We start from the raw sequence: 27,717 nt of genomic DNA on the forward strand, positions 1-27,717 counted from the left end.
TGCCTACAAAGTAGGTTCCTAGTGCTCTGGTTCGTTGATTTTAAGGTGTTCTGTCAGATTTTAAACTTATTATATGTGACTCTGGGAGAAGCATTTTGCCAGCCTGCGTTGGTTTTGCTTACCTGGTTGCAGCGAACATGGATTTACTAACTCCCATATAAGAGACTGCCCTCTCGAATGAAGACTCATTAGCCCCAAAGGAGAATAATTGGGGATTAAATCAAATTATGTCCTTTCCTAGTCAGTCATCTGCCAATAGCTCTTTCATCTGAAATGAAGGACATAATGGGTTTTTATATTTTAGAGAATATGTCAGTTTGCTTTTATTTTGTTCCAGATTTCTCTCCCCGTAACCTTTTTTTTTTTTTCCCATAACCTTTTAATATATTTCTCTTGGCCCACTCCCTTTGCCTCCCCTGAGTCGGTGTGATGCTGCCTCAGCTCTTCTCTGTGCACCGTGCTAGGAAGCTTCCTTTTTGGCAGGGGAGATGTTTCTGCGTGTTTTCTAAGGAGGCTCTTAGGTCGGATTAACGTTACTTTAATGGTAAATAGTCATAGACCATGTAGATGTGGTGGTACTTTGTAAGGACTTTATTCTGGTCCCAGGCTCTGGGTATCATCTTTCATCCCCACCGGGAGAGAGGTAAGAGATGAGAAGAGGTCTGCCTGGGCGACACAGCACGAGCAGAGTGGCTGAAGAGAAAGAGGCAGCAGAAAGCAGCTTTATCTCAGTTCCCTTTATTATAAGAGAAGGGGAGTAGTCCTTGCTGTCCACTTGACATCCTGGGATTATGGTGAAGTACAAAAAAATGATGTCTCTAAAGTACTGTGAAATGCTCCACAGAGCAAGGCAGGCTTCCTGCACGAAAGCCCAGCAATGGAATTCAAGTGATGACCTTCCACCCCTTAAGGGTTGTCATTTGCTTGGAACAATTAATAGTGTTTTCTACCAACATCACACTGACAACTAATGGGAAGAGAGTAAATCTCAACCCAGCCTTTGACTGGTTTCCTGGAAGGAGATATTCTGTGGGTCCATGGACTCCTGTGACCACTTTGGCATTTTCCTCTCTTCGTTCTTATGGCACGTGGCTTTCCTATCTGTTTCTCTTTCTGAAGGATGGTTATGCAAGGCATGAGAGAATTGCTTGAAAGAACAGTCTGTGTGGTTCCTGCCTCACATTACAGCATCTGGAGGAGATGAGAAAGAAAGAGAAAAGCCTGTGGAGTAACACAGTGAGTGGGTGGAAGCTGTTAGGAAATGAAAGGGAATAAAAACTGAAAGTAGGATCCCGAGGCTAGCCCGCGTGAGGGCCCAAGTCAGGTTGAATGATGTGCGTTTGGAGCGAGGCCTTCAGAGTGGCTTCAGAGCTCGAGAGTAAAAATAGCAGCCTTTAATCTTCCTAAAGCCTCACTTTATCTCAGGAATTGCAGGGGCCTTGGAGGAGTGCTCGCTAATTCTGGTAAATGTCTGTATAACAGAGGTGGGCCAGGGCCTCTGTTCTCCAGGGTCACCCACAAGCCTTTGGCCTCTGGCTGGGCAGGTGGCAGTGCTTGGCTTGGAGCCTATCCTCCGTCTGGGGCCGAGAGCACGGCAGCTCCTGAGCCCTGGCCGAAAAACCCAGAGCTGCTCCCACTCGCACATAGTAAAACCATAATACCCCTCCAGAGAGCTGGGCTGAAATCACCATCTCTTCTGCTCACCCTGATACAAATTCATAAGTCGCCCCAGAGTCAGGGGAAGAGAATAAGCTTAAAGATACCCACAAATAAAAAACTGCACCTTCAGTAGGCCCTGCATCCTATTTACCAAGTGCAGGAAAGTCTGGTTCTGGAGGTCAGGTGGTCCCCCTAGAGAATGATTAATTCTGACCCCCCTCTGTTCTTCAGCAAGGCTTCTCGCCTGTCACTGGGCCGCTCGGGAAATGCAGGTGTGTGTTCACTTAAGCAAGACACACGGAGGAAGGGCAGTGAGCCACCAAAACCAACAGCCCGGGATGCCCGCAGCTGACGGGGCAGTCCCAGGCCTGGTTTAGAGAGCGTGCTTTCACTGATGGTCCCGGAGATCCAGCAGGCCAGAGGCGCTGGGGTAACTTTAAGGTGAAAGCCTTTTTTTAAAGCCTCAAGCCGATGCTTGTCTAGTCAAGATGTATTTGGAAGTTTATGCTGCTTGCATTCTTGAAGCATTTTCCAGGCTCAGTTACTCTGCAAAGCCCCTAGCTAGTCACTTACCAGAGTTGCCAGTTGTACTTGACAGGTCCGGCCGCAGTCACAGGACTGGCCTCCTGGCCCCGCCAACTGCAGGGCATAGGGAAACGTGGGAGAGCATGTACCCAGCTGTAAATGTCTCTGTTGCACTGATTTTTTTGTTTTTCAGTACGCGGGCCCCTCACTGTTGTGGCCTCTCCCGTTGCGGAGCACAGGCTCCGGACGCGCAGGCTCAGCGGCCATGGCTCACGGGCCCAGCCGCTCCACGGCATGTGGGATCTTCCCCGACCAGGGCACGAACCCGTGTCCCCTGCATTGGCAGGCAGATTCTTTTTTTTTTTTTTTTTAATTTATTTATTTAATTTATTTATTTTTGGCCATGTTGGGTCTTCGTTGCTGCGCTCGGGCTTTCTCTAGCTGCGGTGAGCGGGGGCTACTCTTCGTTGCAGTGTGTGGGCTTCTCATTGCGGTGGCTTCCCTTGTTGCAGAGCACGGGCCCTAGGCGTGCGGGCTTCAGTAGTTGTGGCACGCGGGCTCAGTAGTTGTGGCGCACGGGCTTAGTTGCTCCGCGGCATGTGGGATCCTCCTGGACCAGGGATTGAACGCATGTCCCGTGCATTGGCAGGCGGATTCTCAACCACTGCACCACCAGGGGAGCCCCTGGCAGGCAGATTCTTAACCACTGTGCCACCAGGGAAGCCCATCTGTTGCACTGATTTTTTAATTGAGGGAAACAAGCATTCTGGGACCCACAGACTCAGAGGTGAGCAGGCATCTGACAGCACAGGTCAGCCCCATGGTAGGTCCCACTTTGGGGACCTTTAAAAATCCTCAAACGTGGTCGTCACTACTCAGATTTTTCACTCCCCCTACCCCCGTAAGATTTGTATTAACTCTCAAACCCTGATCATTTCCACTGCTGAAAGCTTTAATGTTTCCTGAAGCTTACCTGACCAGGACATTACCATTGTTAACTTCGGAGTAACAAATACATAAAATTGTCAATACATTTATGTCCCAGGTGCTGACCTAGTTGTAGGGTATGAAATGGTGAATGAAACAGACATGTTTCTTGCTTCTGTTCTAGTGGGAGGGTAGCAATGACCGTCAGTTAGTCAGTCTTCCCTTTGATGGTTTGGGTCTCACCAGGTCTTGTACATCCAGAGTTCTGTGTGTGAGCCTGGGCAAGGTGATATGGCCTACTCACTTCTACTTTTATTTCAAAGATTAATGTTTTGATAACTTTTGGCTTTAGCATCCTTTGATTTAGGGCAAGAGTCCTTCATGTTAAACTACTAGCTGAGAACAGAAGTGTTGATAGAGGCGCAGTATATTAATTAGTTGGTAAGTTCACTCCAACGCCCAGCACACTAGGAGAGAGTTCTAGAGAGTGGATTATCCTGTTTGGTGACACCTTCGGACTTCTGGGCTCACCCACAAGAGAACTGCGTCTGCTTTCCTCAGCCTCCCCCCAGCTGCTGCCGGCAGAAGCATTCACAAGACCCCAAGCAAGCCTGGGCACCTCCTTAAATTTTGTACCGTAGGCACCTCGCTTGCCTCACCTGAGGCCCAGCCCTGGCAGCACCAACCAGTTCCTGAGACCCAAGTCCTACAGAAAGACACACGTGGTCTCCCGCCTTGGGGCCCTCACAGCTGAGCCAGGAGATGTGACTCACGGGGAGAGTAGCAACGGCTAGGTAGTGTGGCTGGTGCCCAAGGTCAACTACAGACCAGAGTCATGGGAGCTCTCCAAGGTCTCGAAACGAACACAAGGCGAGTCGAGCTTTGAGCTCAGCCTTGGCGTTGGGTGGAGTTTAGATAAGCTGAGAGAAAGGGGAACAGCGTTTTAGCCAAAGGAAAGAGTCTGAGTAGAGGCATCATGGTGAGATGGAAATACAACTTTGGATCTGGATCCGGTTTCTGTGTGATCCTGGCAAGTAACATACCCTTCCTGGGCCTCCTCTCCAAGTTTGTTAGATTACTGTCTCCTCTAAAGAGTTACTGTGCTGGAAGGTGTAAAGTGTCTGCTGCAGTGGCTCCACGTGGGGAGGGGGAGGGGGTGCTCAAGAAGCAGTAATCATACGATCGTTGCTGCAGGTAAAGCACGAAGTTCGAAGCTCGAGGGGGTAGGATGGAGCCAGCTGAGCTGGCCTCCGTCCAGGGTCAGCCTTTCACGTAGTCCTGAACGGGCAGTGAGCAGCCAATCAGCCCAGCTCCCTGCCGGCCTCCCACCCCCGGCTGCACCGAAAACAGAGGCCCTCCTTAGCACACACACTTGGCAAGCACGCTCTCCCAGCCTGCCCTAGGCCTCACCCCTCTTTAGGCCTATACAGCCAGGGGGTGGGGAGCTATTGAGGAATCCGTGTTGATTGCAGGCCCCACCCTAGCCAGGATCCTAATCTCACACGTGGCCCAGACTCCTAGCTGATGACTTAGCCTCCAGTCCCGGCATAGTCTGTCCTCACACCTGTACGGGGTGAACTTCTTCAGACCCTCTTGCTCACGTTACTGCCCTCTGCAGGCACCTCCAGGGCAGCGGGTCTAGCCTTGGCTGCATAGTGGAAGCCCTTGAAAATCCCGATGCCCAAGGCCACACCCCGGACCGATCCTGTCAGATTCTCTGGGAGGTAGGACCTCCCCTTCCCTATCCCCATCAGTAATGAAAGCTCCTCAGAGGACTGCGAATGTACAGACAAAACTGGGAACTCCTGCAGTGGCTCCCCTTCGTGGGCTTGGGTTTAGGGCTGAGGCCGAGGAGAAGGGACTAGCCCTGCACTGTGCAGTGTGATCGGTAGCATCGCCATCCCCTGGAGCTTGTTAGAAATGCAGAATCAGAGGACTAGCTGATTGTGAATCTGCATTTTTACCAGGTTCCCGGGTGATTCCTGCACCCTGTCAAGCACTGGCACCAGCTTTTACTAGACGCTCACAGTGGTCCAAGTGCGGTGCCGGGTACTCACACATGCTATCTCATCTCAGCCTCTCAGCCGTTAGTGCACCCTCTGACAAACAAGGAGACACCGGCCATTCGTTCAACAAATCCTTACTGAGTGCCTAATATGAGAGAAGCTCCGTACTAGGGACTGGGGATCAAGAAGGGTGCTCCCCTGCTGGACTAGTGCTTAGAGACCAATGGGGTATGATGTCTGCGTTATCACTTAACAGCTGTGTGTTCATGGGTGACTTCCTTGGCCTCTCTGAGCTCCAGTTTCCTCTTCTGCAGATCTGGGCTGTGGTCATGATTCAGTGATTTCCCCTAGGCCAAGTACTCACCAGAAGGCTTGGATCTAGCGTGAGTTCAAGAATGGTTGCTATTGTTTATACTAGTAAAATACTACCATGTTGTGGGGAGGAGGAGGAGTGGGGTAGAGGGACACCAGGCCACAGTGGTGCCTGCGGAGAGGTGGCAGGGATGAGAGCGAGGTCGTGAACGCCAAGAACCTCCCAGGAGGTGATGCACGGGGGAGGAGCCGGGGTGTGGACAAGGCTGCCCTGTCCTCGCACTGCCTGGCGTCATTTCTCTGGATCAGGCTGGTTTTTCCCACTTTTCTGACGAGTAGATGAATCAGACCACTAGAAGCAGCATGAGTCTGGGCCTAGGTCTCGCCCTTGGCCCGTTGAAGCTCTTTGTGGTTCCTCGAGGCAAGACACAGAGCAGCCCCTCCAGACCCGGGCTTGATTAGCCCGAGGTCCTCTCCTGCGCCCCACCTTGGCCTGCGGAGCGCGGGCGCCCCCTTACGGCGGAGCCGAGCCACAGCAGCGGGCCCTGGCGAGTCCCAGGCATGCCAAGGGCGACGGGGAAGCGCAGCCAAGCCGGCTGAGACCCCGCCCCACGCGGCCCTGGTCCCACGGGGTGGGGTCCCGGCTGTGGAATTGCGGCCCGGGCCCGCGCAGGGGTCGGGTCCGCGGAATCGGTTTAGGGGTTTCGTGTTCCTCGGAGTCCCACCACTGTTTCCTGTAAGTTAATTTTCTCTCCTGAAGGCGTTGCTAATTAAATCCTTTCTCCGGCGAGCCGTCGTCCCCCTCCCCTGCTCCTCTGTTTATTAATTATCCAGCACGTGCGAGGGAGCCAGGCGCGCTCAGGTGGATGGTCCTCGCTGCTCGCTCTACTGGCCGCCTGCTCGGCTCCCTCCTCGGGTCTCTCAGGGCTCTTTCCACCTGGACCATGTGAGCAGTGCTTACAAGTCTGATTAAAAGCAGGAACAGCCCTTTTCCTGCTGCTGCTGACCTCTGCTGGCTTGGAATCCATCAAAATCCAGTTCATTGCATTTCACCTCCCCTTTCTTCCCACCTCTGAAATCGCACTCCTCACTGCTTTTTCCCCTAAGCACTCTTCCTGCCTTTCCCCCCACCGTCCAGTGCACAACACGCTAGGCAGAGGTTTGCCACACTGAGCCCAGTGGCTTGTGGAAGGTCTCACAGCTTATCTAAGGCACAGACGGGACTAGAACCCAGCTCTCCTGAAGCTTAGCCTCTCAGGGGTCACGACCTCAGAAGGCTCCAGGGGCCCTGTGTGTTGCACAGTGGGGAGGGGTGGAGTCTGCGGCAAGGGAGAGCTGTGCTTGCCCCTTTGGGGGGGGTTCATTCAGTGCGCCCCACTGAGGGCCGAGAATGTCCACTTCTTGATAAGTCTAAGAGTGAGCCCAAAGAGGGTGTGGAGAAAAGGGAAGCCTCCTACACTGTTGGTAGGAATGGAAATTGGTGCAGCCAATAACAGTATGGAAGTCCCTGAAAAAACTAAAGTTTAAGCAATTCCACTCCTAGGCATATAATCTGGAAACGGTGAAAACTCTAATTCAGAAACATACATTCACCCCAGTGTTCATAGCAGCACTATTTACAATAGCCAAGACGTGGAAGCAACCTAAGTGTCCATCGACAGATGAACAGATAAAGAAGATGTGGCACATATATGCTATGGAATAGTACTCAGCCATAAAAAAGAAGGAAATAATGCCATTTGCAGCAACATAGATGGACCTAGAGTTTATCATACTGAGCGAAGTAAGTCAGACAGAGAAAGACAAATATCCTATGATATCACTTATACGTGGAATCTTAAAAAAATGATACAAATGAACTTATTTACAAAACAGAAACAGACTCAAGGACATAGAAAAACTAATCATTACCAAAGTGGAAAGTAGAGGAGATGGATAAATTAGGAATTTGGGATTAACAGATACATACTACTCTATATAAAATAGATAAACAACGAGGACCTACTGTATAGCACAGGGATCAATATCTTGTAATAAGCTATAATGGGAAAGAATCTGAAAAAGAATATCTATCTATAGATACATAGATGTACCTATATATCTATGTACGTATATATGTACAACTGAATCATTTTGCTGTACACCTGAAACATTGTAAATCAACTATACTTCAGTAAAAAATTAATATTGCATATTTAACTATAAAAAAGAAAAGAGTGAGTCCGATGTCCGAGGATGGCAGTGACCGGAACCACTGGGCACTTTGGACTCACCGTGTGGTGATCTTTCCAAGATGCCACTTACTGCTTAGGGGACATGTGAGCCCCACCCCCATGCCTGCCCATCCAAGGCCTAGTTCTGCCCATGCTGTGGAGAAGGTTCCCAGGCTGGCACCCCTCCCACCGCTCATGCAGGGCCCCCCTTCCCCTCAGATCTCCCCATGTCTTGGACGCCACTCTCCCCTCCTCTCTATCTACAATTCCCCATTCAGACCGCATGTGGCCCAACCCTCAGCTCTCTATCAGGCAGAAAAAGAAGGCAGCTCCAGCGGATCCCAGAATTTGAAAGGAGGCGTTGTGCCTGGGGGTGTGTGTGCTGTCTTTAAGGAGATACTGGTGGTGGGGATTTCAGGCATCACAAGGAGGCCAGAAGGGGGCATTTGGGGACAGGGACTCTGGGAAGGAGCCCACACACAGGACTGCCTCCCCTCTGGAAGCCTCCCAACGCTGGCTCTCAGCTGCTCTCGGCTCAGAGTTTCAGGTCAGTGCCCTGCTCCCTGCCTGCTATCTTCTGGCTAAGGCTGCCTTCAGTGGGGAGGGCGTTAACATGTGATCTCGCTTCTCCAGCTATCCCTTTGGCCCCTCCGGAGGCTTCTCTTTTCGCATAGGTTGTAGATGAGCTTTGGCGGCTGTGTCTCTTCCTCCTCAGGGCCCACGCCATCTTAGGGTCTTTGGTGCCTCCCCTGCTCTGGTCTCTGTGGGAGAGGGTGTGAGAGGTGCCCGGCTGCGCTCAGCCTTCTGGCAGTGTCTGGTCCCCACCTGCAGGTGCCCTGATACTGCCTGGGAGTAACTGCCTGGAAATAACTGAGGCCTTTCCCCCTGGCTAGGCATTGTCCCTGAGCCCTAGAGGATGGCCCCCAGCCTGGACTGTCCTCAGACCCGCACAGTCAGCCTCTGGTAGAAGCTGCTTCATCCAGGGCAACTCGCCATCATCGTCAGTCTGGGAGGAACCAGATACACCCCATAGTTCCTGAAATCAGCCTGTTTTCACCTGCACAGTCACCTTAAGCCGCTGACTGTCTGCTCTGTGAAGAGAGAGGCTGAGCCTTGTTCCTCTCTCTGTTCCCACCAGGGCCTGTCACATAGTAGGTGCTCAATAAATGTGTTGGCTGAATCAGTCAGTCAATGAATTGATGAATAAAAATGTGACTCCTTGTTACTTTTCAGCAGGGAATTTATTGGATGTCTACAACAGTCCACGTAGAAAGACAATCTGGTGTCTGGGTTAAAAGGATAAAGTCAGGAGCAGGCAGCCTGGGTTTGAATCCCAGCTCTGCAACAAGGCTTTGGACAAGTTATATAACCTCTCTGGGCCTCAGTTTCTTTATCTGGAAAATAGGGGTAGTAATAAATCATACCTCAAGGGGTTGCTGTGAGGAATAAATAGTGCAGGTCAAGTGTGTGTACGACAAGGGCCTGCCATGCAGAGGATGTTCAGTAAGTGCTGGTCATTCTCACCCACGGTAGAATTACTGCGACAGTAGCGTCAGTGGACTGCACTCTACACTAGGAATGGGGGAAACCAGGGCACTTCATCGTCTCCATTCCCGCCCTCTAAGGTTCACAGTAGAGTTGGGAGACGAAATCCACAAGGAGGGAGGAAGTTAGAGCTGCCAGGGGTAGGGGAAGATTCCCCCAGGGCTGGACTAGTTGAGGAGAGGCCCTGTGGGATGTAGTGGGGCTGGGAGAGGCCTAGGCTGATGGAAGAGGCATGTAGTTGTGGGGTGTGGGGTCACCCACGAGGGGGCAGAGGGCCACAAGGGGGATGTGGACCTTGCCAGTCAACTCAGGAGATTGTACATCACGCAGGTCATCCCTACATTTCAGGGTTTTCAGCTTTTCAATTCTACTCTAGCTCCTGGAGGCCATCTTGGCAGAAACAGTTTCCTTCCAACCCCATTTGCTGAGTCTGGGTGGGAAGGAAAGAGTGATGGGGAGCTCCCAGAGGCCCCTCTTTGGGCCCAGGGTGAGGTCCAGGGATCTCCGATGGTCCCAACTGAGTTTTCCAGCAGCTTCAGGCTGAAACTCTGGGCAATAAACATGACCCCCTGCCTTTGGTCTCCAACCTGGAGGACCCTGCTGATCTAGACATCAGTTTGTGCCTGATGCACCCAAGCAGGACACCCTTGACCTAGGATGAGCCAAGGGTTTGTAAGAAGTGATCAGAGGGAGGAGACAGGCGGAGCATGCCCTCAGGACTAAAATCTTCTCTGACTGTGGTTGCATACTCATGCTCCTATCACTCCTAAATGGAGACTTGAAATTCCCAGAAATCAGCTGGCATCCCTGCCCCTGGATAGTCCTTCCCATCCCCACTTCCACCCACAGCCTTGCTTTTCTGCCTAGCCAACTCCTATTCATCCTCTGTGACCCAGATGTCACCTCCTCTGGGAAGTCTTCCAGCCTACCCACGGCTGAGTGAGTGCTCTCCTCCAGGCTTCCCTAGCACCCTGTCCTCCTCCTTCCATCAGCGCTGTCATACCACAGGACCGTCTGTGATTGGTCCTCTTCCCTGTGAGCTCCCCCAGGTCAGGCAATGGGTCTCATTCATCTTTGCCTTCCTGGTTTTTGGCACCATGCCTGGCATCGAGTCAGCATCAATGAATGTTTGAGGCATGAATGGAGAAGCTGGGCCAGCACGACCCAGAGAGAGAGGAATAGGGCAGAGGCAGAGGCCAACACCAAGAGCAGCTGAGCTACCCCAGACACCGCCTGCCCCACCAGCAGGCTCGCCTGGCTGCTAAGCAGGTCCAAGGTTCTGCCTCATCTCTAAGGCACCTGGGATAAGACAGGAGTCAGGCATCCTTGCTGTCTGCCCATCACCCCCTTTTCTCCCCAGCAGGAGGGGGTGCTTCCCAAGCATCCCTGAGTGCATGCCCAGAAGCAGGGCAGGAGGGACGTGAGGGGGAACAATGAGGCCAGTTGGAGGACACAGGGTACAGAGAGGAGCCAGGGCACTGGGGGGACCAAATACATGGAGTGACAGGGACAACCATGCTCTTAGTGGAGGAGACTGGCTGAAAGATGGCTGCCAGGACCGAAGGACTGAGCTCCTCATTATAGTGGAGGGGGATGTGGTTTAGGACTCCTCAAGTACATCGTTTCCCCAAAGCTCCTTTGGTTCCCGAGCGCTGGGGAGCCCAGTATCTCCCTGTGTCTGCCACTGGGTGTGGAGACCAGAGGACCTATGACCTCTATTGCCACAGGCAGATGGTTCCCCACCCCCCGGCTTTGGGAGCCAGAGACTTGTGCGTAAAAAAGCTCTGAACCCCTTCCTCCACTCAGGGTTGCAGAGTGGTTATTAAGAGTGACACCATCAACTGCCAACCAATGGGCCAATGACAGTGGCGAGCGCTTCAGGGGCCCTGAACCCTGCCCAGGGTCATGCTCTCCTCCCAATTCCAGTGCTCCTGATGGCCTGTCCTTTGAGGTCACACTGATCACCCCACCTCAACCTTCAGGATCACCTTGGATCCTTTCACCAGTGCCCCTCCAGTCAAGCTCCATGTCTGTGAAGTGCCTCTGATATCTTCCCTTCCTTACCAGCCTACAGCCACTATTCCCCCCTAGACCCTGGTTACATCACACGCAGATCATAGCAAATGCCTCTTATCTGGTCCCTCCCACTTCCCATCTACCTGCCAAGGCTCCATTTTCTGAACTCTAGCTCTAATCAGGTAATTCCCTTGCTCAAAACCTTCAATGGTTCCCTATTACCGGTCAAATTTATTCCAGATCTCTTAGCTTGGCATTCAAGGCCCCTCTGCTGAGGTCCCAACTCTTAGCCTTAACTCCCTCTGCCTCACTGTGATGTCCCCTATCCTAACTGTTCCATGATCATTCCAAGGCTCCAGGCCTGTTCCCTCCACCTGGACAGCCCTCTCCATCCCTCTCCACCTGCAGAGATCTCATCCCTCCTTCCAGGCTCTGCCCAAATGGAAGCTCCTTGCTCCCTACCTCTGGATGTGCTCTCTTCGTCCTTTGAGCACTCCCAGGAACCTCTCCCAGGATGTGAACCCCTGGAGAACAGAGCTGTCTCATTTGTCTTCCAGCCCCACTGTGTGCACTGCCCAGTGCTGGGCACATCAGGGGAAGAAGAGGTACGCGGTGAGTGAATGAGCACGGATCTGTGCAATCATTGAGCACCTACTACGTGCCTGGTCCCTGCCAGGCATCCAGGGTACAGTGTGAACAAGGCAGGTGTGTCTGCCCTGTGGAGTATGGATAGCTCACACTCTAGAATGTGCTGAGGGTTAGCTGCAGCTCCATTCATCCCTTCCCGCTGGCTCCAGCATATCTCGGGACTGCCTTGCTGGTTGCCCCTTGGTGTGTGTTCAGGGAATGCCGACCCATATACAACACTGACCTTGGCTGAAGGTTCTTCAACAGCCCAAGTAGAATGAGCACTTTGCAGCTGTGTCTTCCATCAGTCCAGGCCTGCACATCTTTGGATGCATCAGAGGCTATGCCCATTCCCCTGCTCAGGGACCACTCCCTCCCTGCAGGGCTCAACACCCTCCCAGCTGCCAAGGTGTCCACGTATTATAGGTGCCAAGAGGAGGGGGCCCTGCCTGATCCTCGGTGGTGGTCAGCTCTGGCTGAGATGGAGGACCAGGCAGACTCCCCTCTTCATTCACTCCCCAACTGTGATGGGAAGGAGTGGGAGAGGGGGATTGCGAGAGGGAGGCGGAGGCAAGTTCCCAGGTGGGACATTCCATCCCTGGTGCCTGTGGGTCCACAGGTCCCAGCACGCAGACCTGCTACCAGCCAGGGTTGATACCCGCACTTTTACCAACCACATGGCACAATCCTGACCACTCACAGTGGACACTGGCTGAAGGGCTGGAGCAGGATCCTGGGGGCCCTGCGCAGCTGCCAAGCGCTGCCCTTTTCATCGCTGGATTCGAGGTGAGCCCGGGATCCCAGGGAAGGAGCAACAGTGTCTGGGCAGCAGGGGCGGATTACTCAGGGAGTCTGGACACTGGTTATTTACCTACTGGAACGGAAGCATTTTTAATACTTACCTTAAATATTTTAGCAGCTAGTATGACCGTGTCGGTGTACTCCAGCCTTGCCAGCCCTGCTACCAACCACAGTGCCAAAACTATCACAACAAGTCCAATTTAAAACCACATATTTTATTGATGTTCTTCATCGACAGTGTAGGGCCATGTGTACAAATATTTCTCAAGTCCTACACCTGGCAACCTCCCCACTGTCACCCCCACTGACCAGTCAGCCAGGAGATGACTCCCTGCACATATCCCTTTTGCTCCCTCACACTGCTGAGCCTCCAGGAGACTGAGCAGGGCAGGGCTGGCTTCCAAGCCTGAGCTTTGGGGTCAGGAGTGAGCCAGGCCCTTTCCCTTCTCGCCTTCCACTCCCACTGATTCAATATGGTCAGAACTGAGGGTGAGGATGCCCCCCCCGGCCCCAATGACCCCTCCATCCAGGAAGCCTGGGCTCCCCTTCAACCCTCTCCGCCACATCCTTCCCCTCCAAGTGACCTATCCTGCTGCCCAGCAAGATGGCAGAGTGACTATTTTGCAGGGGGTGGGGACATGGGGGCAGCAACAGGATGCTCCTGGTGGCAGGGATTTCATCCTGTTCACCACTGTATACCAGTGCCTGGTGGAGACTTGGCACATAGTTGGTGCTCAGTAAATACATGTAGGATGAATGAATGAATAATAGAAGAGGGAGAACTATGAGCAGGTGGCACCATTACTACATTAGTTCTCTAGGGGCCATGAAGGCAGAACCAAGATAAAGCCCTCCCAAGCTCTGCTCGAGAACTCGAGGTGCTGTGCAGTGTCGTGTGGCAACGGTTGGGGTCACTGTGGCCACCAGCTGGACATGGCAGAGTGTGGGCTCCAGCAGACTGGATGGCAGAATGGCCTTGGGACCCGGTCAGGAGGGGGCGCTTGTGTTGTCCCCACTCCCTCATATGCCCCAGGAGTCTGGTCTTCTGGGTCTCAGAATGCAGAGCAGTGCCCTCATCCAGAGCTAGTCAGGGCTGGTCTCCCAATTGCACCCCTATATTCCGGTCTCCCCATTCCTGAGCCTCAACTCTCCCGATCTCACTCCTCAGAGCTGAACATGATTTTCCAGCTTTGCTCTCCCCACCACTGCCCCGACCTGCCCCTGACACTACCCCATCTCCCTGTCCTCAAAGGCCAACCCCCTCAACTAGCATTAATACCTAGTAGTCCCATCTCCCTGGTGGTCGGGTAGGGTCCTGAAAGTTTGCATCATGATTTTCAGACTACTCCATGCCCGCCCCATCCTCCACGAAAGCAAATAATTCACAGGTATCTCTGCAGCTCTTGCCTCTGGACCTGGCAATCATGAAGAAGACACTGGCATCTTGGGGTGGGAAAGGATCTTCCTTTCCCTGACCCTGTGCAGAAATTCTTTCCACAGCATGCCTGCCAGATGACTGCCTAGTCCCTTCCGGAATACCTCCAGTTGTGAGGCACTCATTACCTTCCCAGGCAACTATTCAAACACTGAACAGCTTTAGCTGCTAGAATGTCCTTCAGAAATGAACCCATTTGCCCCTTTCATTCTCAGTCCCCAAATATCCCAGTGCCCAATCTCTGTGTGACCCTCTCTCTTCCCATTCTTTCTCTATTTTCATAACAACATTCCTCACCACTTCTCTCTCTCTCTCTCTCTCTCTCTCTCTCACACACACACACACACACACACACACACACACACGATCACATGCCCCCCTCTTCTATATGGTTGTGCAATCACATACCACTCTCATTTATCAGTATCTCCCTTTCCTTCTCTCTTCTTCCTTGCCTTCCCAGCATCTAGCAAAGACCCAGAGGCTGGAAGAGTGCCAGGGAAAGGAAGCATCCAGCCAGGTCCTGGATTGCACTGGATAGCCAGCTGGGGCAGGGTGGACAGGGGACAGCAGCTAGAAATCCCAGGCCATTGGCTGCTGTCTCCCAGAGAAAGGCCTTGCAACTTGAGGGCTGGGCAGCAAGCTGCTGAGTTCTTTCTTCCTTCCATTGTTCACAATTCCACAGAGGGGATGAGGACACACACCCCTCCTTTCCCAACCTCACTAGCAGCTGGCAGAGCTGACTTGGCTGCCTCTCACACATGGTAATTTTAAACCTTTTGCCAGACTCCAGGTCCTGGGGAGCTTCATACCAGCAGCAAGAATCCCCTCCCTACTCCTGACATGGGGCTGAGAGGAAAAGCTCTAGCAGATAGCAGTGATGACATGAGACTTGGTGGAGCGTGGGTGAACCAGGCAGAGGGGAAAAGCAGGCACCCCAAGGGAGAAGAAACAAAAGAGAAGCTCTGAACGGTTAGCAGCCACCAGGCTGGCTCATGGGGAACCTAGCAACGCCTCGGTGGCCATTTTCCCTCCTTGTCATGATCCACCAGCCAACGCTGTTCTCTGTATGTTACAGACCAGGGGTGGATGCTAGGGCCTTACCAGCCCAAAGTTGTAGTGGGCCATGGGTGGAGACAGGGTGCTGTGGTCTTATGTTCACGAGGAGTCAACACACACACACAGAGAAATGATGGGAGTGCCTGCTACTTGTCCCGCTGCTTGGAGCTCTCACTTCCAACATTGAACATGGGAACCAGTAGGCCCAGGAGCCACCTCTTTCCGAAGACCTCCTGTAAGTTCTTGCGCCAAGGCCGGGCCTTCACTGCCACCCCCTTCCGCACCTGGTGGCGGGTCTGCCCCCGGAGGACCAACAGCAGCTGACGGCAGCAGAAGCCAGCGCAGGCCAGGCCGACGGCAAACCAGAGGTAGAGCATGAGGATGACGAACATTTCAGGACCAAGGACAGCGCCTGCAGGGGGGCGGGAAAACAACAGAATCGCTTTACACCCAGGCCACGCCCCGAACTGCCATCCAAGCAGGCGCTTTCCGCTAGGGTGGGAGATTAATGAGATTGAAGCTACATCTCAGCTCGGCAGCGAGGGAGAGGAACAGGTTGTCCTGACTTCTTCTTACTGCTGATGGCTCCTGAGGCGAGAGAGGAGAACTGGGGACGCGGGAGACGCTTCTATGGGCAGTGCCTAGATGCTAGCATTTCCTCAGGGTCAGTGATACCATCTCTCTCTCTCTCTCTCTCTGCCTTCTCTTTTGGGGCTAGAAACAGGGAGAAGGGTTGTTTTTCAGGAGGAGAGAGGAGTGAGCTGAGGACCCTGGAGAGGGAGCTGGTGCCTGGGCAGCTGTCTAGACTGCAGTGCCTTCTCCTCGGAGCTGTGAGCACTGGCTGGGAGGACTCGGGAAAGTGACAGCATGATGGAGAACAGGGCCTAGTCATCAAGAAGAATAAATCACGAGTTTCAAGGCAGTGCAGAGGATAATTCAGTCATCAATGTTAAAAAGAGGACAGTATGGCCACTGGGACGTTCAGCCACAGCCATCCTGTCAGAGCTTTGCTAAGGCTGGAAGAGGCCCCCAAGGTCATCAGCCTAGGTCCCTGCCTTGAGCTGGACCTTCCCTAAAGCCCTCTAAACCAGCACTCTCCATGACTGGTTTAAACATCCCTGAGTAAGAGATGCCCCACTCTTCCTCCGAGTGGGGGTGGCCGGTCCGTGCTAAGTTTGAATCTCCCAGCTCTGTGGTCTTGCACAAGTTTCTTAACTTCTCTGAGCTGCAGTTTGCTCATAATGTAAAATGGGTATAACAACAATGACTCCATAGGGTTACACGATTCAGAGAAATTGTGTGCGCAGTGGCCAGCATTCTGGTTCACACTCAGCGCAGCACTCCCTGCTGGGCATCCTTCACAGATAAGGAGACCACCTCCAAAAGGGGCTCAAGCTTAACTCTTAAGACCATCACGCTTTCTCCTTCTCCTTTCCAGGGCTTGGAGATCTGGCTGGGCTACAACTTTAGCAGCCTTGACCTGCCCAGCAGCCAGGGAAGTGGGCCCAGGAGAGAACTCAAAAGCCCTCCTCAGCCCCTCTCTCCAGCAGGACAAGCTCACCATCACTTCCTCCAGTGAGATGCGGGTACCTGCCAGAGACCCTACCTTACAACCTATTCAACCTCTGCAAATCTCAACCCTATTCCTCCCTTCTCCAGCTTCCCGTGGTGCCCATGGGCCTCTTCTCATCTCCCCACGTTTCCATTCCCAGACCCCTGAGGGCTGGGCTTTTAAAACTTTTCCAGGGACTTCCCTGGTGGCACAGTGGTTAAGACTTCACGCTTCCTATGCAGGGGGCCCAGGTTCGATCCCTGGTCAGGGAACGAGATCCCATATGCATGCCACAACTAAGAGTTCGCATGCCACAATTAAGCAGGCTGTGAGCCTCAACTAAGGAGCCCGTCTGTCGCAACTAAGACCCAGTGCAACCAAATAAATAAATTAAAAAAAACACTTTTCCAATCTGAGCAATGGTGGACTCAGTGGCCAGGAGGATGTGGATATGATTCAGGTTTGCTCATTAGCATCCCCCTCTTGCCCTCAGCCCTAGGAGCTTTGATAGCAGGTTTCTCTTTGCAAACTTGGGGACAAATAAAGTCCTGCTGCCCAGGGGACGGAAAACAGTCCAGCTGGCTTGCACGGGGGGCAGGGGGCAGCAACGGTACAGGGCTCACCTTGGGCTGTGCCATGCCTCTGACCTACTTCTTCCTTGTCAGCACAGGTTAGCTCAGGCAGCCATGTGCAGGATGAAGGATCCTGGAACCATGGTGCCCTCTGGGGTGCAGGAATGCTACAGGCAAAGATGGCGTTCAAGCTGGGATGTGCAAACATCAGAGCTGTCGAGCGCAAGCCTGCCTTGCACCTCAGCCTCAGGGACAAGCCTGGGCTGATGGAAGCTGTTTTCCACAGTCTCTTTTTTCTGGCGCTAAATCAAGGCATGAAGAAAAGACCTTGTGGCCTTTCCCCGGCCCCTTGCAGCAGCTACAAAAGGCTAATCTGGGGACATGCTTTCTCTCAAAGTGTTTGAAGCTGCCTAGCCTGGCTGCCTCAGCTCCTCTGAACTATTTAATAATAGTTCTGCTTCTTTTAGAAAATCACAGAATATTCCTAATGGGCCTGAAGGGTCACACCACCCAATCACTCCACCCTGGCTTTCCACCAAGCACCTATAGCACCTTTGACAGATCATCACCCAGCATCTTTAATATACATCCTGGGATAAGAAGCTCTCTCCCTCCCAAAGTGGCTCATTCATCAAGAAGCAACTTCAGAGAGGCAGTATTGTGGGAAGAATGTGGGCTCTGGAGGCTAGCAGCTCTGAGTCCAAAGCTTGGGTTGGACTCATACTAGCTGTGTGCTTTCAAAGCAACTTAACCTTGTTAAGCCTTTGGTTGCTGAGTCTTTAAAAATGATATAATAATACCTACCTCACAAACTTGTCCTGAGGATTGGATGAAATGAGACCTGCACAGTGGTTAGCACATAATATTTGCTCAACAAATATTAACCCCTTTTCCCTTCTACTGGACTTTCTGGCACCCACCACACTGGCGTACTTTTCCAAATGCCATGACACAGGTCAGATGGTGTCATCTCCATTTCCCAGATGAGAAGAATGAGGCTCAGAGAAGTGACACAACCTGTACTGGTCCCACGAAGCCAAAAGAAAGAACAGCTTCTAAAATCTAACTGGCCAGTCTCCTTCTTCTCTGGCATCAACGGAGGGCATGTGGGTACAGCCACCAGAAGACACCCCCCCACACACACTTCTGGCTCACGGGGCCCACACATGGCCATCCCATGCTCTGGTGGCAGATCTGCCTTAGGGGCAGTACCACAGTTGGGGACAGCTCAATCTAGCAAACGACTTGTCCCTTTTTACACCCTCCTGTCCACCTGGCCTCTGGAGCAGATGAGAGGGCAGTGCCCTCAACCATTTGGGTTGAGAAGAGAGGGAGAAGGGACAGGAAGGGAGAAGCTGAACAGGTGAGGTGTGTGTCAGGGCAGGTGAGAGAAGGGCTGCCAAGGGGAAAGATGAAAGGCCAGCAAAGGAGGAGGGTGAGACGGGAGAGTTGGAGATTAGAAATCATGGCCTCGGGACTTCCCTGGTGGTCCAGTGGTTAGGAATCTGCCTTCCAGTGCAGGGGATGTGGGTTTAATCCCTGGTCGGGGAACTAAGATCCCACATGCCATGGGGCAACTAAGCCCGTGCACTCTAGGGCCCGCGGGACAACTAGAGAGCCCCCGCACCGCCACTACGGAGCCCGCGCACCCTGGAGCCCGAGCACCACAACTAGAGAGAAGCTCGCGTGCCGCAGCGAAGAGCCCATGAACCGCAACAAAAGATCCCGCACGCGACAATGAAGATCCTGCGTGCCGCAGCTGAGACCCAATGCAGCCAAATAATAAAAAGAAAAAGAAATCTTGTCCTCCTTTTCCTAGTGGGTCTGGTGAGGAGGTAAAAGATAGTGGGACTCATTTTTCTGCTAGAATAGGGATCTGGGCCCCAGGATAGGCACTGACTGGCTCTGTTCCCCATCAGATCAAAGCAAGAGGTTCCTCTTCTTTACTTTCCTGTCTCCCACCCAAACCTAGCACATATGGACAGGCCTCAAGCCCAGCTTAAATCAAACCATTTCAAGATCCTCTCTTTGGAAGCATCCATTTTTATGTGATGAAACTACTTGGAAAAGAAAGTGTAAATAGCCTCTCTGGCTCTCCTCATCTCTCCACCTGCCTGTGCTCACACTCTACCGCCTAGCCCGCCCACTTTCCCTCCCTCGTCCCGGCTATTTCAGTCCCAGCAGCCTCCTATGCTGGCGCCAGGATCCAGAAGGTCGGAGAGCTCTGAGTGCTGCGTCCAGCTCAACCACCAGCCCTCAAGGCAACCCTCATAGCTGGGTCCTTCTTCCAGGGCCTCTGTGTTCCCACTGCCAAATGGCACAAAGTTTTACACCTGCAGAGGACAGGGCTGAGGCCTCAGCAAAGACCAAAACGATGGCTTCCCCCAGAGTGGGGCCGAATTTTATGAATGTCCAGCCCAGGCATGTCAAGACAATTTGGGGTTCTCAGTGGAAGAAGCTGCACTCTGTCTTTTTTGTCCCTGAAAGGTCAATGGGGTATGAAACATGCTGTATTCCCTCTGCTGCTGTGCATTGTCTAAAGACCTGGGAGGCAGGCCAGAGGCTGCTGCTTGGAAGTAGTAAGATCCTGGGAAGCCATTTAACCCCATCTGAGCCTCAGTTTCTTCATGAGAAATGGAGATGACATCACACATGCACAGCTACGTGTCCATATGTGCATGCTACTAATTGTAAGAGGCAAGTCAGTCAGAGTCAAAGGCCGGGGTAGGTGGAGTGAAGGAAATGAGGTAGGGGCAAATTTCATGGCCAGGTAGGGTGTTTCCTGACCGGTGTCAAGGCCTGGTTCCTGCCACCAGGAACCAGGTCCCTCTGGGCCTGGTACCCCACTCTCCTTGGGGTATGCTATATAAAGCACAGTCCTCACCAGGGGGCATAGCTGAGCCCCAGTGTGAAGGTCTACATGCCTGGCTCCTGCAAGTGTAAGAGCCTCCTGGAGGGTCAGATCCCACGCCAGTCCCATGGCTCTGTGGTGTGAAGATGGAGCCATTAAATATGGCTGCATCTCCAACCAGAATGCTCCTTGCTCTGAGCCATCTGCAGACTGGAGAACAACCTGGAGGGGGGTCAAATATAGTGGGTAGGAGGGCGAGGGTTAGCCTTCTGCTGGGACTGGCCAGGCACCCTGGTCAACCTTACTGTGGTTGATCAGCAAGACCTTTGGAGGGCAAAGTCCTCGGAGGAAGGTGTGAGCAGGATTGGGGTCCAGGCAGAGGAAGGACATAGCATGGGGGTACCTCGCAGGCTGCACGGAGGGATGGCCAGCAATCAGCCCCTCCTGGCACAGGGCAGGTGTATTGCCTGGTTTGCCACAATTCTATGAGCAAATGGACAGTGGCGAGCACCGAGGAGAAGATGAATGAGGATGGATGTGGGGAGGGAGGTTGCCAGCTGACATACAGCATGCCCAGTTAGTCTGTTTTTGTTTTTGTTTTTGCGGTACGCGGGCCTCTCACCGTTGTGGCCTCTCCCGTTGCGGAACACAGGCTCCGGACGCGCAGGCTCAGTGGCCATGGCTCACGGGCCCAGCCGCTCCGCGGCATGTGGGATCTTCCCGGACCGGGACACGAACCCATGTCCCCTGCATCGGCAGGCAGACCCTCAACCACTGCGCCACCAGGGAAGCCCTGCCCAGTTAGTCTGAATTTCAAACAGATAACTAAAAAACTTTAGTGTAAGTATGTCCGCTGCAATATTCAGGAAATACTTATATTAAATAGTTATGCATTGTTTATCTGAAATTACAATTTAATTGGGCATCCTGTATTTGCTAAACCTGGCAAACTTGGGGTTGAGGTAGAAGGTCTTTGCATAGGGCCCAACCTGCCTGCCAAGGCCCACTCACCGGAGAAGAACTGGCTGATGGAGGTGGGAAGGAGCGTGAGGAAGGCCAGGGGGTGGGCGAAGGAGATGGAAAGGACTGCGGAGATGTAGGCCACGCCGGCCACCATGGAGTAGAGGCAGGCCAGGGAGGTGTAGAGGCAGAACAGGATGAAGTTGCGCATGTTCCTGCTCCCGATGCAGTTGCCGGTGAAGAAACAGTGATGGTCGTGCCTCAGGGTGACTCTGGCGCACACTCGGCAGAAGTGGGCGCTGGGCGGAGGGCACAGGGCCCTCCTGGCTGCGGTCCCCTGGCAGGCGTCCAGGTCGTCTGGGGAGTTCTGGATGACCAGGACGTAATTACCCAGGGCGTTGGTTGAGAGGAACAGGAAGAATGCCCCGTGGAGCAGCGCAGGTGAGAAGAACCGGGCGGCAGAGGGGTCCTCACGCATACTAGGCAGGAAGAGGAAGAGCTGCAGCACGAAGGTCACCAGGGAGATGCACAGGAAGTAGGCGGGGGCCACCACGTTGAGCAGCCTCAGGGCCAGCATCCTCGATTACATTCCTAAGGGGCTCAGGGGGAGAGGAAGACTCACTGCAGCGTCCGGAGGGCTCCCTAGGGCTCTCCCCAGCGCTATCTGTCCGTCCTGCTCCACGCAAATCCATGTCCCTCGGTTCCCTAACCTGTGACCAAGCAGGCGTGAGACCCCGAGATCGTGACAGCCTCTGGGAGCCAAGCCCTACCTTCTGGTGCCCACCTCCTCCGTTTTTGAGGCACCTCGGCGCCTTGACGGCCCGGGGGTCAGGTACAAGGAGGACGAGGTGGGGACTTGTTCTCAGTCCGTAGGAGGTGGCTGGGGGTGGAAGAGCGGCGGGCGAGGGGGGGGCTGCCTAGGGCTCTGCTTTTTTCTTTTCTTTTTCCTTTTTTTTGGCGGTACGCGTGCCTCTCACTGCCGCGGCCTCGGGCGCAGCCGCTCCGCGGCATGTGGGATCCTCCCGCACCGGGGCACGAACCGGCGTCCCCTGCATTGGCAGGCGGACTCTCAACCACTGCGCCACCAGGGAAGCCCCTAGGGCTCTGCTTTTTTATGGCAGTGGAGACGTGCCCAGGTTTGGGATTCCTCCTTCAGACCCCCTAGGAGGAGAAAGCAGAAGATCTGGGGTGGGGGCAGATAGAAATGACCTACTGGAAGTACTGTTTCACCTCCCCTTTCTCCGTGCCCCCCCCATACTGGGCAATACTCAGGGACCTTACCCATAACGCAAAGAGCTTTGGGGGTATGTGTGCTTGCCTGTGTGTGTGTGTGTGTGTGTGTGTGTGTGTGTGTGCGGGGGGTGCTCCTTGTGTGTGATTTTGTATGTGTAATCTGTGTGTGCCTCGGTATCTGTGTTTGTGTGTATCTATGTGTACACACACGCAGCCGCTGCCACCTGGCTTTTTAGAAAAAATCAATGACAATAGATACATTCCCACAAGCACTTAGGCGATGGGTGGGATGGGGGGCGCAGCAGGAATACCTGTGTCAGCCGTTTCCGGTCAGCCCATCTCTCCGAAGCTGGCTGCCCTAGCTATTTCTTGGCAAAGAGCGTTTTCATTTGAGGCGACGAAATTAAAATCGCCCCCCCCTCCGCGCTTTCCTCCCGCCCTCCTGGAGCGAGAAACCCAAACAACCCCGATGGCGCTGAAACCCCTTCGATGCCAACAAGCTCTCCCTGGGCGCAGGCGTGGATGCTTGGCCAGGTTTCCAGGGGATCGACCCCCGCCGCTGAGCGCAGCCCTACCACAAATTTATTCCACCCCGCCCCACAGCCCCGGTTCCTGCCCGGCTTCGGAAGCCACTGAAAAATAGGATTCCGGGCGCCCGCGAGAACTTTTCCAGGGGCTAAGGAGCAGGCGGGCCCGAGGCGCGAGAAAAGTTCTGGGAAGGCTGCTGCACCCAGGACGGGTGAATGCCACTAGGCCTCCGTCCAGGCTGTCCCGTCCCCACTGAGTGACTGATCACCTTGGAGTCCCCTTTGCAGGTGCCAGTGCCCCAGGAGACTCGCGCCAGCCGTGGGGACCGCGGGTCTCTCTCCGCCGCAGGGGCTCAGCGCAGGGCACGCCAGGGGGTGGTCGCTGGGGGCTCCCGGGGGCTGCGGGGGCGCTGACCACCCTAGAGAGCCCGCGGCCCGGGATCCGGCGAAGCGAGTGTCTTCCCCACGCTGGTCGCCAGGGGGGCCGCGGGAGCAGCCTCCAGATGCGCGGCGGCGCCTGGAAGGCGAGGGACGGGCTGGGAGAGTGAGGGGCGCACGGCGGGCGGCCGCACTGCAGCCCCGGCCCTGTGCGGGAGAAGGGACATCGGAGACCGCCGGGGCGGCCCGGTGGCCGTTTAGCACTGGCGCCGGCCGCGCCCGCGGCGGCGGGCGGCACAGCCGGAGCCCTAGCGAGGCAGGCAGCGCGGGCGGCCGCCGGCTTCTCGGCCACCGCCTCCCGGACGCCCGGGAAGCCGCCCCCCGCGCGTCTGCCGCCGCCGCACCGCCGCAGAGCAGTGGGGAAATGAACTCACCAAGCTCTGGTCGCGGACAAGAGGAGCCCTGCACGCCGGCTCTCGCCCTCCCCGAGGCTGCAAAGTTGTGGGCTCGGCCCCGCTGGCTCGCAGCCTCCTCACGCTTCGCTTCGGGGACTGGGCAGGTAGCGGGGGTGTGGGGAGGAGGGAGCGGGCAGCTGCCGTCCTCCCACTGGGGCGCCGGCGAGTGGGGGCCAGGAGACGGCGGGGATGGCAGCTGGGCACCCCCGCCCCCAGCCCGCCACCCCTCCCTCCCCTCCTAGGGGCGGTGCTCTGGCCACCCCTCTCAGCCTCGGGGACTTGCCCCCCTTCCTCCCCTCACTCCTCTGGAGCGGGCTGGGGCTCCCCGCCTGACTTCAGCCACTGGTTCCAGCTGGGAGCTCTGGATTCCACCCTGATGTGATGCTCTAACCATCGTCTGCTCCTTCCCTCCCCACTGTGGCTAACAGCCCTCCGCTGCTCTCCATTCTCGGACCGAGGAAAACCTGGGGGTTTAGGAGTTCAGCTTGCCAGGGGCAACACCCGTAAAGATCAAAGTCATTGTGCACAGAAGTGCTGAGAGCCCTGACTCTGGAGCCTGTCTGCCCGGGTCTGAATATCCATCATTCACTACTGTGTGATCTTCAGATTCCAGTCTCCCCATCTGTAAAACAGAGATGTGAGGGTTATATGACAACAATTTATGTAAAGCCCTTAAACAGGGCCTACCTATGGTGAGCACTATTTGAGCATTATTTTATAACCATTGACTCTATTTATTGGGTCCTTACTGTGAACCAGGCACTGCGTTAATAAGCCTTTAGCACAAGGCAGCTTTGTTAATCCTCTCAGCAGAAGCTCCATGATCCCCTTGTATGGACGAGGAGATTGATGCACAGAGAAGCTAAGTCACATGCCCAAGGACACAGAGCGGGTAAGTGACAGAGCCTGGATTTGAACTAATGGAGGCTGCTCTCAGCCTCTACACACCGCAGCATCACCCTGAGACCCAGGGGGAGCTCTGATTTGGGAGAAGGGAGGACAACTGAGTGGTTCATCCAGACACAGAGCTTGAACGGCTTGAACCAGGAGCTTCTGCCTGGAGTCCCGCCCTCATCTCCCTGTTCCTATTTCCTTTCTTTTTCTGATCCCACTAGTCTGAGGTGGGTACCAAGAGGGTGGGGACAGTTGGCCAGTGTGTGTCAAATGGAGGTTGGAGGGAGCAGAGACAGCTTTGAACCACTGCAGGAATATTGACACCGCCACTACCTCGGTTTCTTGGGCTGTCGGAGCTCACCTACCTGCCCTGTTCCACTCCTCTGGGTGAAGGCAAACGTCATAAATAAATGATTATTTATTGCTTCCTCAACGGGTTGATTAAAACAAGAACAATCCCTTAAAACGAGGACAATATGCTTATCAGCTCAGCCTGTATTTTTGAAACATCACATACTGTTTTCTCTGGATTTCGACAGTGTGCATCAAAATAAAAGAGGGGGGCTTCCCTGTTGGCGCAGTGGTTGAGAGTCCGCCTGCCGATGCAGGGAATGCGGGTTCGTGCCCCGGTCCGGGAAGATCCCACATGCCACGGAGCAGCTGGGCCCGTGAGCCATGGCCGCTGAGCCTGCGCGTCTGGAGCCTGTGCTCCGCAACGGGAGAGGCCACAACAGTGAGAGGCCCGCGTACCAGAAAAAAAAAACAAAAAACAAAAAAAGAGGGGGCCAGGAAACATTTTCATGTTCTGAAAGGATTTTACATACAAACAAAAGAACAGCTTGCCAGGTGTTGGCTCTGAGAATCTGGCAGCCCTGTGAGATCCAGTGGCCACAGGGCAGATAGAGGAAAGCACAGGTGGCTTTTTTTTCCTTTAGAGCTTCTTGGTGTCAAAATCATAGCTGTCTGGAGGAGACAGGGAGGAAATGGAGCATTTGGCTCTATTGATTGAAGATCTCCATTCCCTAAATACCTTGAGAGTTGGGGGGTATTTCTAATTTTATTTTGCATATGGGTGTGTGGTGGGAAGGTGTGCGTCTGAATTTCTGTGTGTGTGTGAGGGTAGAGAAGGAGAGAGAGAGAAAGGAGAAGCTTTAAAAGGCACGTGGGAAGATGTTGGTGCGGGAAGGGAGTATTCAGCCAGGAAAGAGGCAGAGATCTGGCCTTGGAAACACAAACGGACAAAAACAATGATTTATTTAGAAATATGGTTTGTCAACAGAAAAGGACATTAAAGCTTCAGATCTAGAGCTAGTAGTTCCTCGGCACCCCGCTCCTAAGTGAACGGAGTAAGGGGAAGCACAGCCAAATGTTATTTTGTTTTTCTAAAATTGGTGATTATCTCTGACAAAATCAATATAGAAGGCAATTTGAAAACTTCCGTTCAATTCTGGCCCCACCAGAATTAAGCAGACTAAGAATGGACACTTTATTGCTACTAACCAGCTGTGGCACCTGGAGCAAGTCACCAAACCTCTCTGATCTCAGTATTCTCATCCGCAAAACGGGATGAAGATGTTACCTTGTGGTGTTGCTGATGATCAAATGGGATAACATAAGTGCCTCAGTCCCAGCAGGAGGCTGGACAGTGTTAGCTTCTTCCTCCTCCTGTCTCTCATCTGGGCTCTTGTCTTTATCCGCAAGAACGCCTTATCTTTCTAACTAAAATGAGAGCTCCCGGTCTATGTTGGAAATATTTGGGGGTCTCCTCCATATCGCCTAACATGATGATGGGACCCTGAGTAAAGGGACACTGAGTAAAAGTGTATCGATGATGAATTGATACTGGTCTTTATCTGAGAGGAAAAGCTACATTCCAAGGTCTTTGAAATGTCTGCTGAGGATACATTTCCCATGGATCTTGCATCCCGCCACCACCCACCCCAACTACAGTCTCATCCTCCACAAACAGTGCCAGAAAATGATTTATAAGCCACACTCTCCATCGCCCTTATCATATGTTCTCATAGTCAAGCTATGACTGTACCTGCAGGCGATCCCAAGGGGTCAGGAACACAGACAGGCATCTGATTGCTTGTGAGCACTTTCCCAGAAGTATGTACCACAAATCTTGCTATTTCCTGAGGTTATCTGAATAAAATGAATTCCCTTCCCAGTGGCGATCATTCCACTTTGCTTCAAAATATTGTGTACAAAGAGAAGAACTCTGTGCAGTAAGCAGCTTCTCCCTCGGGTGGGGAACCCTACACATGTCTGTCTGGCCCTACAACTCCCCAAGTGTCTGGGACAGAGAACATTCCAAGATGCAAGGGCCACACCTAAGGAGGCAGTGGGGGTGGGTTTCCTTCATTCTCATGCTCTTATTTCAGATTGATCAGGGTGAAGATAGACTGGGGTCTCAAGGTTACCTTTTTTTTTTTTTTCCAATGTTCAGTTTCCTTTAATGACTCCCATTCTCCCTGAAGGGCAGGTGCAGGCAGCTAGGCGATGGCAGGAGATGTTCACTTGAAGATCCTGCCCTGATTGAAGGCTTTGCCTGGTGCCCTGAAATTAAGGTTTTAATAGACATCCTCAGACAGGATGCTCTTTACTGTCAATACCAAGTCATAGCCAGAGGCAACCACAAAATGCTCCCCAAGTCTCAGAAAGTTTAGTGAGACGCCATCCCTGCCTGCCTGGATTCAAAAAACATACAAGTGTAATCTTCGTCTTAGCCAGCCGAATACATGAAAATTGGATTATCACAGAATTTCTATTTGGAGGTGATAATTTACTTGGCCAACTGCATCTTCACTTTAACAGTAACATTACTTTGATGTAATATACTGCTTTGCAGTTTACAAAGTACACCTACAGAATTAAAATTTTATTCCACAAGCCTCTCAACAGCCCTGTAAGCTAGCTGGGGAAAAATTATTAAACCCATTTTCCTTATGAGGAAACTGAGGTTCAGAGATTTGCTGCACATTAATTTGCAAGCCTTGCCTATGTTCGATTTAAACTGTGGCTTAACATGTAAAAGTCTCATTGATAGTTAACTTTTCTGGAAGATGAATGAAGGATGCAGGTACAAAACATACTCCCTCAGGATAAGAGATCTGCATAATATCTCTTTACATAAGATATTTGGGTAAAATTGCATGAATAAAGTG

General features: G+C 53.2%; 1 protein-coding gene across 1 annotated transcript; it reads right to left on the reverse strand.

Moving 5' to 3' along the window:
• Window positions 1–15,022: 15,022 nt before the first annotated feature.
• Window positions 15,023–22,442, reverse strand: ZDHHC22 (zDHHC palmitoyltransferase 22). Its single transcript, XM_022576476.3, has 2 exons — window positions 21,112–22,442; window positions 15,023–15,537 (listed from the first exon to the last, which is right to left on the reverse strand). Exons 1-2 carry the CDS (start codon window positions 21,635–21,637, stop codon window positions 15,272–15,274), a joined length of 792 nt encoding a protein of 263 aa, XP_022432184.1. The 5' UTR covers window positions 21,638–22,442; the 3' UTR covers window positions 15,023–15,271.
• Window positions 22,443–27,717: the final 5,275 nt, after the last annotated feature.

The sequence above is a fragment of the Delphinapterus leucas genome, chromosome 2 (genome assembly GCF_059928025.1).
Source record: "Delphinapterus leucas isolate spDelLeu-1000000601 "Yukka" chromosome 2, BTC_Dleu_Yukka2, whole genome shotgun sequence".
Classification (NCBI taxonomy): domain Eukaryota; kingdom Metazoa; phylum Chordata; class Mammalia; order Artiodactyla; family Monodontidae; genus Delphinapterus; species Delphinapterus leucas.